The 13717-nt window shown below is 41.1% G+C and overlaps 1 protein-coding gene across 21 annotated transcripts in view; it reads right to left on the reverse strand.

The window, feature by feature from the left end:
• Nucleotides 1-1647: 1647 nt before the first annotated feature.
• ppfia1 (PTPRF interacting protein alpha 1) overlaps nucleotides 1648-13717 on the reverse strand; it is a 41626-nt gene continuing 29556 nt past the window's right edge. For 4 of the 21 annotated variants that reach the window (XM_051378697.1, XM_051378692.1, XM_051378687.1 and 1 more), the window contains 15 exons: nucleotides 12930-12959; nucleotides 11949-12073; nucleotides 11684-11856; nucleotides 11479-11572; nucleotides 10995-11006; nucleotides 9647-9728; nucleotides 8943-9143; nucleotides 8499-8561; nucleotides 7577-7603; nucleotides 5778-5953; nucleotides 5472-5569; nucleotides 5043-5218; nucleotides 4122-4190; nucleotides 3857-4025; nucleotides 1648-3343 (listed from right to left, as the gene is read on the reverse strand). In XM_051378697.1, coding sequence (XP_051234657.1) covers nucleotides 3282-3343; nucleotides 3857-4025; nucleotides 4122-4190; nucleotides 5043-5218; nucleotides 5472-5569; nucleotides 5778-5953; nucleotides 7577-7603; nucleotides 8499-8561; nucleotides 8943-9143; nucleotides 9647-9728; nucleotides 10995-11006; nucleotides 11479-11572; nucleotides 11684-11856; nucleotides 11949-12073; nucleotides 12930-12959 — 1557 coding nt within the window. In that variant the 3' untranslated portion in view covers nucleotides 1648-3281. Of the gene's footprint in view, nucleotides 3366-3580; nucleotides 3646-3856; nucleotides 4026-4121; nucleotides 4191-5042; nucleotides 5219-5471; nucleotides 5570-5777; nucleotides 5954-7576; nucleotides 7604-8498; nucleotides 8562-8942; nucleotides 9144-9646; nucleotides 9729-10994; nucleotides 11007-11478; nucleotides 11573-11683; nucleotides 11857-11948; nucleotides 12074-12929; nucleotides 12960-13717 lie in introns of all 21 variants that reach the window. The other 17 variants (XM_051378707.1, XM_051378688.1, XM_051378693.1 and 14 more) reach the window with 12 other exon arrangements.

A 13717-nucleotide genomic window follows, 5' to 3' on the forward strand; every position in this document is an offset into this window, starting at 1 on the left:
TTACAATCTTTTTTTTCTGTCACATTGTTGGGAATGGACTTCCATATATTAAAGGGGTGAAGAACACTTATATATATATATATATATTGTTAATTTTTGTGAAGAAAACTAAATGAAATTGTTATTTTAGTTTTGTTCATTTAGATTATTTAAGATCTTAACTGAAAACCTGAACATAAACTACATTCACAGAGCCTTTAATCTCTGATAAACAGCCTCAACATTAGAAAAGTTAAAACAACCAAAGAGCTGATAGAACAATGAGAAGGAAACTAGAAGTAAAAAAGAAGTTTACGTCTGTATGATTGTTCAAAAACATTTAAAATACATAATACAGACAGAGAATTGTATAAAAGTTCCTAAAATATCTGGAAAATATTCCCAGGAAAATAATCCAACCCATTTTACTGCAGTTATTATATTTGGGTTCATTGTAGTTTATCAGTTGTTCTCTACTGTTATTGTTATTCATTGAAAATAATATGAATTATAAATACAATATGTCACTGATGTCTAAATGTATCGGGAAGGAAAAAGGTTGGGAACCACTGATTTAATGTAAAAGGTAAATTTGATGGTAAGATCATAATTTCTCCTTCATACATTATATTTATTTATTATATGTTCATGCTAAATTGATTAAAATCAGACCACAACAAACAAATATGAATCTGTTGCTCGTTTTTTTTCTTTTTTCGTACAAACAGGCCAAGATTAAAATCAATAAGTATTATTTAGAGTAGTAGTAGATTTTAGGATGAGTTTACAGCTCCCGTCCACTCTTCACAACAAAGGTCTAAAAAAGGCTAAAAGGGAATTTTGAATGTTCTGATGTTCAAATGAAGACACCTCAGAGCTACTTTATAATACTTTATATAGGTGCTGTTAATACTGGGGAACGGTCCTGGAAAGAACAATGCTATTTGCTTCCAATTACAGGGAGCATAGTTAAGTATAAATTAGTATAAATTTAAGTATAGCTCCATTTAAATTTGTGCAAATATTATTTCCTTACTCATTTGTGAGGAATTCAACTTTATTCTTTATACTATAAAGTTTATTATGTCTTTTAGTCAGATCACAGCAGGTCGGCTGCGTACTGACTAAAATATACTGAAATACTGTAAGTTACACTAACAATTAACTATTCATTATTTGAAGTGTTACAATGTCTCAATTTGCCCTACAACAGACCTTTTTCACAGCAGCCACTTAACATGAAAAAGTAGGGTAAATACAGGTGTGACCAACCATGCTGCTCCATTTAGTGTAGCAGAGCCTTTCCTGTGACACAACATGCACAACAGCTGCACACTGACTCCCAATGCAATCAAACCTTAATTAGTATCATTGGTAACACCTGTATTTACCCTACTATCGGCTGTGAAAATGGCTGCTGTGAAAAACATCTATTAATACCAAAGGAAACCAAATTAATTACAAACCTGTAAATGAAAGCGTTTAGTTCCAACAGCATCTGAACACAGAGGCAGATGAGGTCAGATGCTGCCTATCGCTATATTTTAATATCTTACATTTGGCTGATGTGATCAAATACATTCAGTCTCACTCAATAAGGACACTGTCCATTCTCTGTACTCTGGCTGCCAACACGAAACCAAACACAGGACAGGAAACAGGAAGAGCTTCTGGCAAAGACAAGCTTTAGTCTCTTTTATCTGCAGTGGAAAATAAGTTTCAGTATTTTATTGAAAGTAAGCAATAAATAATATTGTGATAAAAATAGTTTATAAGTACTCAGACTGTACATCATTGTTACAAGATCAGAAGATTCAATGGGAAGAGCAGGAATAGAACAACAGCAACATGATTTGCATTGTGCATAAATGACTAAATCACAAACAGGAAAAAAAAAAAAAAAAGCATTTCTACTTTAACCTTGAACTATATGAAGAGTGAAAGAAAAACTCTTCGGTTCCTTCTCGTTCGTCTTGAGAACAAACGGAGGAACCTGTGTTTGGGAGCGTAGGACAGGACAAACTGAGGCGCGAGGAGCTTTGCTACATTCATAGGAGCAAACTGGGGCTTCGGCTATGAAAGTACGACTGACGAAACACAACGTGGATGAGTAATAATAAATAAAAACAGACGACAGAGAGGAGTTAAGAAACAATAAGGCTCGATATGAAATCTTCGTACAAAGTGTTTGTTTTTTAAAAAAAAAAGGTTTGTGGGTGGATCTCGCCGCCTTGAGGGTTATCTAGTCACAGCGGGGATCGACTGAGGCCTCAGTGAAGTTGGTCCATCGAAGGAGTCGCCACACTGCCGACTCGTCCGTACATTTCAAGTCCTCCTGTACAGGTGAGCCTGCGTGTGTGTGTGTTTCTCCAAGAGGTGAGGGAGGTTTGTTTCTGTTAAAGGGGGCGAGCTTGGTGTGAAGGGGCGGGGATAAGTGGAGAAGTTTCTGCATGCAAGGTCGACTGGAGAGAACCCCGAATTCTGTTTTCACTTGCATCCGAAAGAAGCCCTCGGTTTTTTGTGTTTTCGCTACTGTTATATGGCTTTAATTCTTAAAATTCAAGAGTTTCATTTTGGTTTCGCAGATATGGAAAAGAAAGAAGAGAAAAGGAAAATATACTGTGTTGTTTCACATGATATCTGTCGTCACCATCACCTGGGGCTTGCCAGCAGTTATTTCGACGGTGATGGTGGACTCACAGTGTTTGAGCAGTTTGTGAAACAGTCTGACAACTCCAGCAATTTGTCTGATATTCACACATCCGTTGACCTAAGAGCTGCATTTACACAAAGTCACAGGTAATAAGCTACAAAAATTACAGTTAAAAAGGGCAAAGGATATGAATTAAGTTATATCAGATATCAAAGTCACTTAAGCATAAATTCAATGATTAGAATTCAAATCAAAGAGAGGAGAAAAACAAACAAACATACATCTGGTCAATAGAATCAGGATTATAAAAAAGATTAGATAAAATGTCTGTTGGTAGAAATATACAAACTCCAGACAATTGAAACATTCAGTTACATACATCTGAGAGCGGAGCTTAATACGGGCACAGTGGAGAAATGTTTCTTTTTTTTAAAAAGTGGGTTGATTAAGGGGATAGAGGCAAAAAAGGGATTACATAGTAATTCTAAAATCAATTAAAATGTCCCATTGGTTTACATAAATATAACAACAATGCAGATAAATCTAGAAAGTGTCCTCTAGGGATACTGAGATTGGTGAGTAAGGTCTTTCTCTGTGACGACAACAAAAAACAAAAACGTCTTTTTTTTAGTGTCCTTGCGAGTTCATTTCAGTTCATCATCCTGGTCTTGAATGCGGGGAACTCCCCTTCGTCCTCTGACCAGCGGTTACCTATAGAAATAATGAGGATAAACTGAGAAGGGGGAAGAGAGAGATGAACGGAGACGAGAGGAGAAGCAGGACAGAAGCCGGGGATGGGTGGAGGGGGGGAGGAACAGAGAGAAAGAGGAGAGGCGTACAACGTGCGTCATTAGAGCCAAGAACTGCGGTACAAGACAGCTGCTTTCTGCTGGAGACGAGGAGCGGGTGGGTGCAGTGAGGTGGTAGCCATACTGAGTGTGCTCTTACCGTTGTGTGTTAACAAGAGTAGGTCCTGACTGTGGCAGTGTCCAGCCTCTGTATAGACTGACTTCCTGTGTTTCCATGTTGGCAAAATCACATGCAGAGACGTGCCATTAGTCACAGCATAATACAACAAACAGCAAAGCAGCAAAAGCCATTCAAGAAGATCTGAGAGTACACGGGGAATCTGGGCCGGTTCGGGGCCCGTCAGAGCAGCAATGAAAGAGGACATCGCACACCAACAACGTGCACACACTCAGGCACTCTCTCTCCTCTGCTTACCGTCCATCGGGCTCCTCTTTGGCTGCGTGGAGGGAGACGCCGCGCCGCTACTGGTCACTCGGAAGTTGGCAGGCAGGGTGTCGGACGCACCCAAGGACATCCCCCTCATGTCTTTGGGCCTGAACTTCTTCCTCCATGAGGGAGCTCGGCGGAAGTTCTTATCGTCATCCTAGAGGAGGGCGGAGAGATGGAGAGATTTGTGTGATGGAGAGCAGGCTTGTGTTACCGTGTTGGAAGCTGTGTTATGTGCGTCTGTGCTTGTCACCTCTTCCATTCTCCTTTCTGTGCCGATGGCCAGCAGACCGCTGTATTCACGCTCCAGAGTCGCTCTGGCCTGGAAAGAGACGAGGAGAAGCACAGACTGAACTCAGTTACTGATTTCAAAGCACCCACTGAACTCCACACTAGTACAAGGAACCGACTCCTTCTCATGAGATAACATCATCCCAGACTTTTAATGGCCACGTCAGCACCCGTACGTTCCACTATTTAGCTTTGATGCTAACAATGACCTAACTGCACCCACGTCTCTTATCACATCCTGTCTTACACCAGGGACACAGAGGAGATGGACGCGCCCTGAAGCACCGCCCACTTCCTCTTGGCCCCAATGTTAACCAATTGGGTCGTTCACATAGTGCACGCTGTGGATCAAAGCTTAGTGATTGGCTTGCAATCTGCAGCGATCCTTTAATCGACTATTCTATTCTCAAACTACACAAACAATATATTGAATAATCTGATTCTGATAAATGATAAAACATGCATTCCCCCCCCCGACAAGAATATCAAAATCGGCCCATCTACTATATTTAATGGGAACAGAATCACTGCTGTTTGCGTCCACTTCCTGTCTGTCCTGTATAAATGTATACGGTCACATTTAATAACAATTTATTTTATTTAATTTCCAGTGCAAGGGATCAAGAGAAGACTTATCTAGCTATGAATGATGAGTGAACACCCGGGAGACGACAAACAAAGATCGTTTTATTTTAAATATTAAAAAGATTTTAGTTTTACTGAGTAACTGCGTCGAAGAAAAAACAGATTATGTTTAAAAATCAAGCATTTTTCAAGGAGTATATTCAAATTCACTGAATCACTTTGTTCCCTGTTACACACGTGACCTTTGCCTGTCCCTCACATGATGCTCCAGTAAGCGGGTGAAGGCGCTGTGTGGTACCTGTGTGTTCTGCGTGGGGATCTGCAGCAGCAGGGCCAGGGCGTTGTGATCGAAGGTCTCGTCCATGGCGAGCAGCGCTCCGTGGACTCCGCTCTCATAAAGGTTTCCACTGTACTCTTTGAGTCCTATGGACTGAACCCAGCTGACCACACGCTCGTTACTCCACACCATCACTTCTGTAGAGCAGAGACAGAAATCCGGCTTGAACCAGAGTGATTGCTGGAAGGACTAACAAAGTTGGTTTTGTTGAGTTTTATTTTGTTCCTGTCCCATTGTTTTGGTCTGAGATGCTCTAGTGCGACATCCAGTGGCGAGTGTCTTTCATAAATATAACCTTACAAATAATATATAATAACTTAACAGAGTGGGCATGTCTTACTGAATCTCCACACTCTAGTGACGCTCATAAACCAGCAGGATGTTTGTTACCTCGAAGCTCCGTTTGAGAATCTTCCCTTCTCCTCTCCAGCTCGTTCCGGTCATAGTTGAGCCTCCTCAGACACATCACCGCACACTGAAAGCTGTTCCTATTGCGCACACACACACACACACACAAAGACAGTTGTTTATTTAGCTCCTCATTAGCTGTGACCTTGTTACATTCAAGTACAATCTGTCTTTTCACATTAGTGTGGCCCCGCTTTATCTTTAATAGTTTTTGGACAAGAATGGAGCTCTATAGCTCAAAGAAATACATTGTAGTGAATAATAACAGATAATACTGCTTTGTTTTACCTGTGGAAGCTATCCACCATTTTGAGCTGTCCCCTAAGGTCCTTCTTGGTGAGGTGATCGAGCATGCGGGCGTCCACCAGGGACTCCATGAAGTAGGAGCGGTACTGCGGCAAACCCAGGCTGGGCAGCCACTCGTTACCGATCCACTCGTGGTTCATGTCTCCATATGCCAGAGTCTACGGTCAGAGAGGAGATGGCTTAACAAGTGATTGTGAGAGTGTTGAAAAGATGGAAAGTGTCCTAATAATTCCTACTTTTTCTTTCACATCTGTCATTTTTCATACAGAAGCCTGTTTTTGTTTTTTTCATAAATACAGTTAACTAGCTCACTAATTTACAACTATATTTATTTATTTATTTCAATTCTTTTATCTCTAGATTTGAACTGTGCTGTCTTAACTATGAGTTGTGTCGTTTTATCTTTGAGCTGTTCGTTTTTAACTATTTGTACAGCCCCATTGAATCTTTATGTATGAAACACGCTTTATAAATAAACTGCCGTAAAATATCGTATTTTCAGTTACACATCACTCAGTCTTTGTTTCCAGTTGTTTCCAGTTTACATGTCGGATGTCTAGGAAGTCCTTAACTTTTTGTGTCCTGACAGAACTGTTGATTTGTGGTTTTAAAAGGCTGCACAGATTGTTCAGTTAAGTCTATATGTAGACAGTTTTAGCATCAACTGTTCATATACAATAAATATTAGAGCAAATATGGTATTTTATCTGCTACAACTGCTTTATTACGACAATCAATTTCCAATTAAATAATCTCTTCAAGTACATCAACATCAAAAACATTCCTTAGTTTTTATATTATTTTATAGTTTAAAAATCTAATAGTTTGATAAAAGGAAATATACATGTCTTACTGAAGATGTATTTAAATGAGCCTACAATGTTTATTTAACATTTAATCAATTAAAGTGTTAAAAGGTTTTTACTGAATGAGCTACATCTTTATATTAGACCTGCGTATCTTCTAAGCCCATCTGGGGTTTTGCACAGGAAACCTGACCGCCTGCACTGTAACCACAAAGCGTCTACAAACATCCTCACTGCACTTCAGCCAGACAACCACTAGATGAAACCACTGAGTTGCTTTTAAAAAGTCAAGCAACAGTGAGCTACGGTGTGAATGGTGCACCAAAATACATCATACTGAGTAAAAAGCAAAGAAACACACGCCCAAGAAATACAGTCTCTACTTGTTTTTAATTTTGTCTCTGGCCACTTGTGTGGATTGTATGGAACAGAGGATCTTCTTATAAGATCTCTCCAGTTCCCATCTAAAGTGCATGACTTTGGCTGATGGGGTCAACTGTTAAAACTAAGTATTTTTTTGTAATATTTGTCTAATTTCTTTTATTTTACAGTTTCTTGGGGTTCAACTACAATGGAAAGGCTTTCCTTAGTTATTTATGTAAATGGTGTATTATTTGCATTATTAACCTTTCTCTCCTGTACTTCACATTAACTGGTGTTCATAAAGGTCCTTAAAACATCATGTTCTGGGTTGTTTCCTGCAGTAACAACCACAGTAGTATTCAGTGTTTGAATCCAATTTCAAGTGCCTCTGCTGTATAAATGAATGAGACTTTAGGGTAAAACTGCACAATCTGAATGAATCCAAACATTCTGCTTGTGAAGGCACTCTAAGTTCAAAGTGATCTTAAAATAAAGAGAAATCTGTGATATCTCCTTTATAAAGATACTTAAAAAGAACACTGACTAAACGATAGTGTTAGTGTGAATTCAGGCGGTGAGCATAGGTGGATTTTCTGGGGAATTTGTGCAAACCTGTGCCCAGCTACCCTCGTCATCCTCCTGGTGTTAGCATGGTTAGAGTGAGCATGGTGAGAAGAACAGAAAGGCGAGGGGTTAGTGAGGCAGCAGTGCTGGGTTAGAGCAGCTCAACGTGGAAAATATCATTCAAAGTAAAACAACAAAAAGCAAGACAAGACAAACAGGAAATAAAAATGGTGACAAAACAATAACCAATATGGATTAAATCCTCTATTATAGGTTAAAACTATTACCAATATATCTCATAATATAAGACATTTTATGAAAGTAGAAATAAGAAACTGTATCTAGGTTACAAATTCAGTATTATATTAAATCAGCCCGGCTCACTGACTGGCCAAAGCGGTGCAATACAATGATAGATATTAAAGCAAGAAGCTACCTCGGTATAAACAGTAAGATAGAATTGTCTCAGTGTATATACTTATATCAACCCAACCCTGATACACTGCACTGTAACAGAAACAGGTATATTAAAACAAACAGCTAAAGGAAGATTGATTTTCTCTTGTTCTTCTGCCATTTCAGATACCTTGTTCTGGCTGACTCAACCACTCACTCGAAATAAAAACTGCTGTAAACCAAGCAGCAGGTGTTCCTTTCTAAGCAACAATACAACACACAAACACACACAAAACAAAACTAACTACAGTATTTCTAAAAGGTCTAAAAAGGAAGAGACGAGAAAACTTCTAATACCAACACGGAGGAAAGACTAATTACAAACTAGCAGAAAGAATTAGGCCTTGTTTCAAGTTGCCTTGTGAGGCAGCCAGACGAATACTGAAGTGTCAAATATTAATATAAGCATGCAATGAGTGAGGTCTGGCTGGCCTGACGGCAACTTGGAACGAGCCTCGACAGTCACCACAGAAGCGAGAAGCCACCATCGTCCAGCCAATCAGGGTAGACTAACCGTGGGAGGTGTGGCTGCCAAACTTTCCATTTCTTCATGTGTGACCCAAACGTTTCCTGTGGTCTGATCATTTGACACCCCACAATCACGAGTGAGAGAAGTGTGCAAAGAGGGCAGGAGTGGTGAAGGACAGAAAGAGAGCAAGATGGAGAGAAGATCAAGAAAATGTTTGTTCATTTATTGTTATCACTGTTAGCAAAAGAATCGAGCTCAAATGAAAACCAGTCTGATCCCATCATTAGTACATGTTAAGTACATAAGTAGTTAAAATGTTAATGCAGTCAAAGTGTCATGCTCAATCAGATGTGTAGACACAGAGCTAAAAGGAATCATCAAGACTCTGGACGAGTGTCTCAATATCATTTGTATGAAGGTGACAAAGAGCTGCTGTGTGCTGTACTGTATGTGTGTTTCTATCGTCACATGAACCCGGTGAAAAAGTACCGTTCGTGAGGTCGGCGGGGCAGACGGGCTGGTGAGCGACATGATTTCCTGGATGGCGAGGCGAAGCTTCAGGCGATGCAACGGGTTGCTGATACCAATCTCCCTTTGGATCTCTGTGTCCGACAGCGCCGACATGATGGCTCCACTCTTCACGTTGGCACGGCACGCAGCCACGTACCAGGCCGGCATGCCCACCCACAGCTGGCCAGAGGGGGGAGGATGAGAGACAGTGCCATTAGTTAACCTGGATGAATGCTAATAGATGTGCTACTGGTTTGAATGGGTTTCATTTATTCGATCTGCGACTATGATCACATGGTATGGAGCATAAGGAGAACATACAGTAACACAATGGGTCAGTGTTTCCAGGAAAACACAGATTTCTTTCCAGGACATATTCATTTTAATTAATTTCCAGGTGTTTTCATGACTGGAAAACTAGTTTCTAAATTTCCAGGCTTTCCAGGATGCTTTCAATGTGTTTCATTCAAACAAAATATGATACTTGTCTTCAAAACGATTTTTATTACAGAGGTTGCAGATCCCCTGGTTTCTATCCAGCCCTTTATATATTCCAGTGACCTTAGGAATTCTGGTGTTGTTCACTCTAGTTTACAAATAGCCTGTCCGTACTTTTGGTTTTCCAGTCTAAGCTCTTGTTTAAATTCTACATAAATATCAGATCGATTGTGTCTGTGTCGTACCTCCAGCCAAACCACGACAGTTGGTCCGTCCCATTGGGCGAATGGCAGGCCCTGCCTGCGAGCCTCCTCCAGTAATTCATGCCTGAGACACAAAATACATATTAAAGCCAATATGCAGTAAGAGTTCACATGCCCAGAAACACACATATAGCCAAAGAGCCCGTCATAAACTCCCAATATGCACTCAACCAAATTCCCCTTTGGAACACACATGTACACAAACCCAAAGACATGAACCGACATGCATACTCAAACCAGAGAGCAGGAGTTTGAGAGAAAACAAAGAAATTGAAACCCAGGAAGACAGAGACATGCTCATCTGGAAAACCTTCAACAGAATGTCATTACTTAAAAGTATTAAGAAAAAACACCGGCCCATAAAGACCAGTGTTTGTCAAAAACCTCCTCAGTATTTTTCAAGCCTCGACTATCCAGGTTTAACCAGATGGGTCTTTGGTTAAGCCTCTGGGAGATGACTGGAGGTCACCACCAGGGCTTCAGGATTGAGGAAGTTAGTAAGCAGAGTTTTCTCCCAGAACCAGTGCTTTGAGAGTCCACTTAGAAAATGACTTTAGTATGGATGCATTCCTCTACAACTGTAGAATAACATGCACAGAGGGAAGTATTTAGAGCAGGAAAACCTTTGCAACAACTTTCTAAGTTCTGTACATTCACTTCATGCACATTCTAAGTTTTTAATGAAGGAACAATGACAATGCAGTCCCTGGAGGTTTCTGGGGATGTTGGAGGGCAGCTTCTGATTCAAGTTCTCTAAAAGTTATTTTGATTCACTAGCAAGGCTCGACTGATGCTATAAAATAAAGAATGTGGTTCTACTTGGCCACTAGATGGGACTGTATGCCACAGATCACTGATAGAGAACAAGCTCCTCCTCTGTTTGGCAGATCTGCCATTATAAAAAGATTAACAGACATGTCCAAAAGCTTAACTAATAAATTAGCTTCACAGTGATGGTGCTGAAGTGTATTACATGATGTCTTTAAACATATGTCTCCATAAGTTTGAAAAAAATCATAGAAATAAACTTCAGAAAACAGACAAAATGACAACTGTTCTCTTAAATTCTTCCATTAACCATCTTTCCTGTAGTTGTAGTGCATAACTTCATGCTCCGATAGGAAAATGTGTCACTCACTAAAAGTCAGCACACACACATTCCTGTTAGTTAAGCTCCTCTGTGGAAAGCAGGGTAAAGAGCAGCATGGAAAAGCCATCAGACATTTGGAGGGACAGTTGTTTGGGGTCCTCAGAGTTACTGGTGAGGTCAACGTGAAGCCAAGTGTGGAAAGAAGATAAGGCAAAGCAAAAGCAATATGAACCAACTTACCCGGTCTTTGGACTACACATGGAATGAGACGGGGATGATAAAAAAGAAGAGGGAGGTTGGCAAAACAATACAGAGAAAGAATGAACTGACGCTAATTTAAGAGCCACATGGAAGCAAAACAACATTTAGGGTGTTGCAATATGTTTGCACTAAACTAAGAATGAAAGGAAAGAAAACATGAAAGAGCTGAGGGAGATGACTGCAATGGAAACGACTGGGTGTGGAATGAAAGGAAGACGAGCTGATTGGAGGGAGCGTGGGTCAGATGGCGTGAAGTGAGCGTGTGACGCAGCTCTGGACTGCAGCAGGAGCATCAAGCCCACAGTGACACTCATGGACTTTTACATTAACATTGTACAGTAACAGTATAGGCATCCTGTATGGCAGCATGGTTATCTCATCATCTTTACATGTGTTTTCTCAGTATACATAAATGGTGGAGACAGCAGAAGCTTGGGGGGGGGACTGTTAGGAAGACACTTACTTCTTCTGCAGCTTCCTGTTCTTCTCTGCAGGGCCTCCCAGAGTGCCCATCCCTAAGCCATCCTTAGGAGAGCTCTCTGCCTCCGGAGTGCCAGCTAGCAACAGAGAAAAACACCTTGTTCAGAGATTTGACAGGACCAGGAACACAGCAATACTGGTAGCATGGAATAACTTTATTTACATAAACCCTGTTCCTAGTGTCTGACCTTGGCTGGGGGAGTCCTTGCCGGGAATGCTGGGTCGGCCCTTCTCCTTCTTCCCAAAGAGGCGACCGATGGAAGACTTGATGCTCTTCTTCTTGGCTGCCTTGTTGAGGGAGTCCTGGCTGCTGTTACTACTGCTGGGGTTACTACCCTGGCCGTCCTGCAGGCCAGCCAGACTACGGGACCAAAAGTTAAGTGATTAGATGGAGAGATTATAGAGGGATGAAAGAAAATGATTTCTTTCTTCAGGAACAGACGGGAGTCTTACCCTCGAATGTCTCTAATGTCCTCATGGCTCGCAGCATGCCCTGCATCCCTGTTTAGGCGCATGGAGCGTGGAGTGGTGGGGGGTGACGTCTCACATCGGATAGTGGCCTTGTCATCCTGAGCAGACTGCATAACAGTGGGAGAGACGCATGTTATTGAGGTGAATCATTCATTATCGTGGCCAGTCCATATGTACATTGATATGCATATAAACTATAACTATAGAATGTAAGTGTAGCTGTACTACTGCTTACACAACGGCTAAAAAGACACAAACACTGTTTCCCAAAACTAGAAGAATTAACTCTGCGAGCAAAGACAGAGACATCGGATCAAAGTAATAATGACAATTTCATTTCAGAGGAAAAAATGAAGGCGCAAATGATGGACTGACCAGGAAATAACATCTGATCCGGCTACGTTTTCCTAACCAGCAACCTGACTACTCACTACAGCATTATAGACCTTAATAATTAGAATTATGTTGTGCTAATCTCAAGTTTTGGTACCAAGAAGCATATTAAAGTACCAAAGTCATACTGGTAGTATTGCTTTAAGGTCTTAATAGGTGAACTTCAATGTTTTCATTCATTCAACTCTGACCCATGACCTCCTGATAACAGGTCACCTTTTGTTACATCTACAGTATTTTAATTTCCACTTTAGTCTACACTGCCTCTGTCTCTACAAAAATGTAGCGTTGGAAGACTGTCAAGGTGACTTGCTAACCACCATAGTAGTGGAAAAGATAAAGCCACTGAAAGACACTGTGCATAATGAGAACAACAACACCTCCACATGTTTGGGATTCTGAGAGTGAATGCAGGAGGATCGATTCATACCAGATGTTACATTGTGGGATGGAATGGAGAAACTAAAGATTGACACTGTTGAATTGGTGGCGCTAAGTTTGGGAGAAGATGGGAGTGAGGATAACAGACAAGTAGCCGACAGAGCCCAGTAAAGCAGGTCTCTAGTTTACCTTCCTGCGGTGCTTGCGCAGGTCACTAGGCTGAAGCATGGCAAAAAAGGAGAGAGGAGAAAAAAAGCAGTTAGTGAGACGCACAACAGACCAGCGGCGGAACAAAGCCATGCACAAACACACAGGAGCAGGAAATCAACCAACATACAGTACATATACATTGATCCATGTATATTTGGCACACGCACACACAGAGAGAGAGAGTCAGTTTAATTTGTGCAGTGAAGACGTGTAGTTCTTGGGAAAATGAGGTCTGCAGGAGCAGCACAGCACCCGAGCAGGAGGCACAGCAAAACAACCACGCTGAAGGTTGGTTCAGGATGGAAGGATGGGTGCAGTCTAGCTCAAGGAAACTGACAGAGGAAGTACACACTTAATAACTATAACTTTATAGTGAAATCTATTTGAATAGTTGAACAAATCGGTAGCAAAATTACTTCTGATTAGCGGCTGAGAGCTGAAAACCCAGGCGATAAAGCTATGAGCCAGTTTATGTGATATTACCCACTTGGTCAAAGGCAGTGTGACACCTGAATTTATGAACCGGAGCTGTTCTGCTCATATTTTCCACTGTGCATCTATAAAAAGGGGGAGGATTTCTTTTCCTCTACTGCATTCCTCACACGCCTGGCATTAGCAGAGCAAATAAACCAGCAGAGTGCCACATTTCTATGGAAGTTTCTCTTGCCCCCAGGAGGAAAATACCTAATCGCTCATTTCCTTTCCTCAACTGACACACCGAGGCCAGGGCAAGGAAGAGATTAGCGAGCTATAAAAGGGAAACCGGA

Source organism: Dicentrarchus labrax, unplaced genomic scaffold (genome assembly GCF_905237075.1).
Source record: "Dicentrarchus labrax unplaced genomic scaffold, dlabrax2021, whole genome shotgun sequence".
NCBI classification, from domain to species: domain Eukaryota; kingdom Metazoa; phylum Chordata; class Actinopteri; family Moronidae; genus Dicentrarchus; species Dicentrarchus labrax.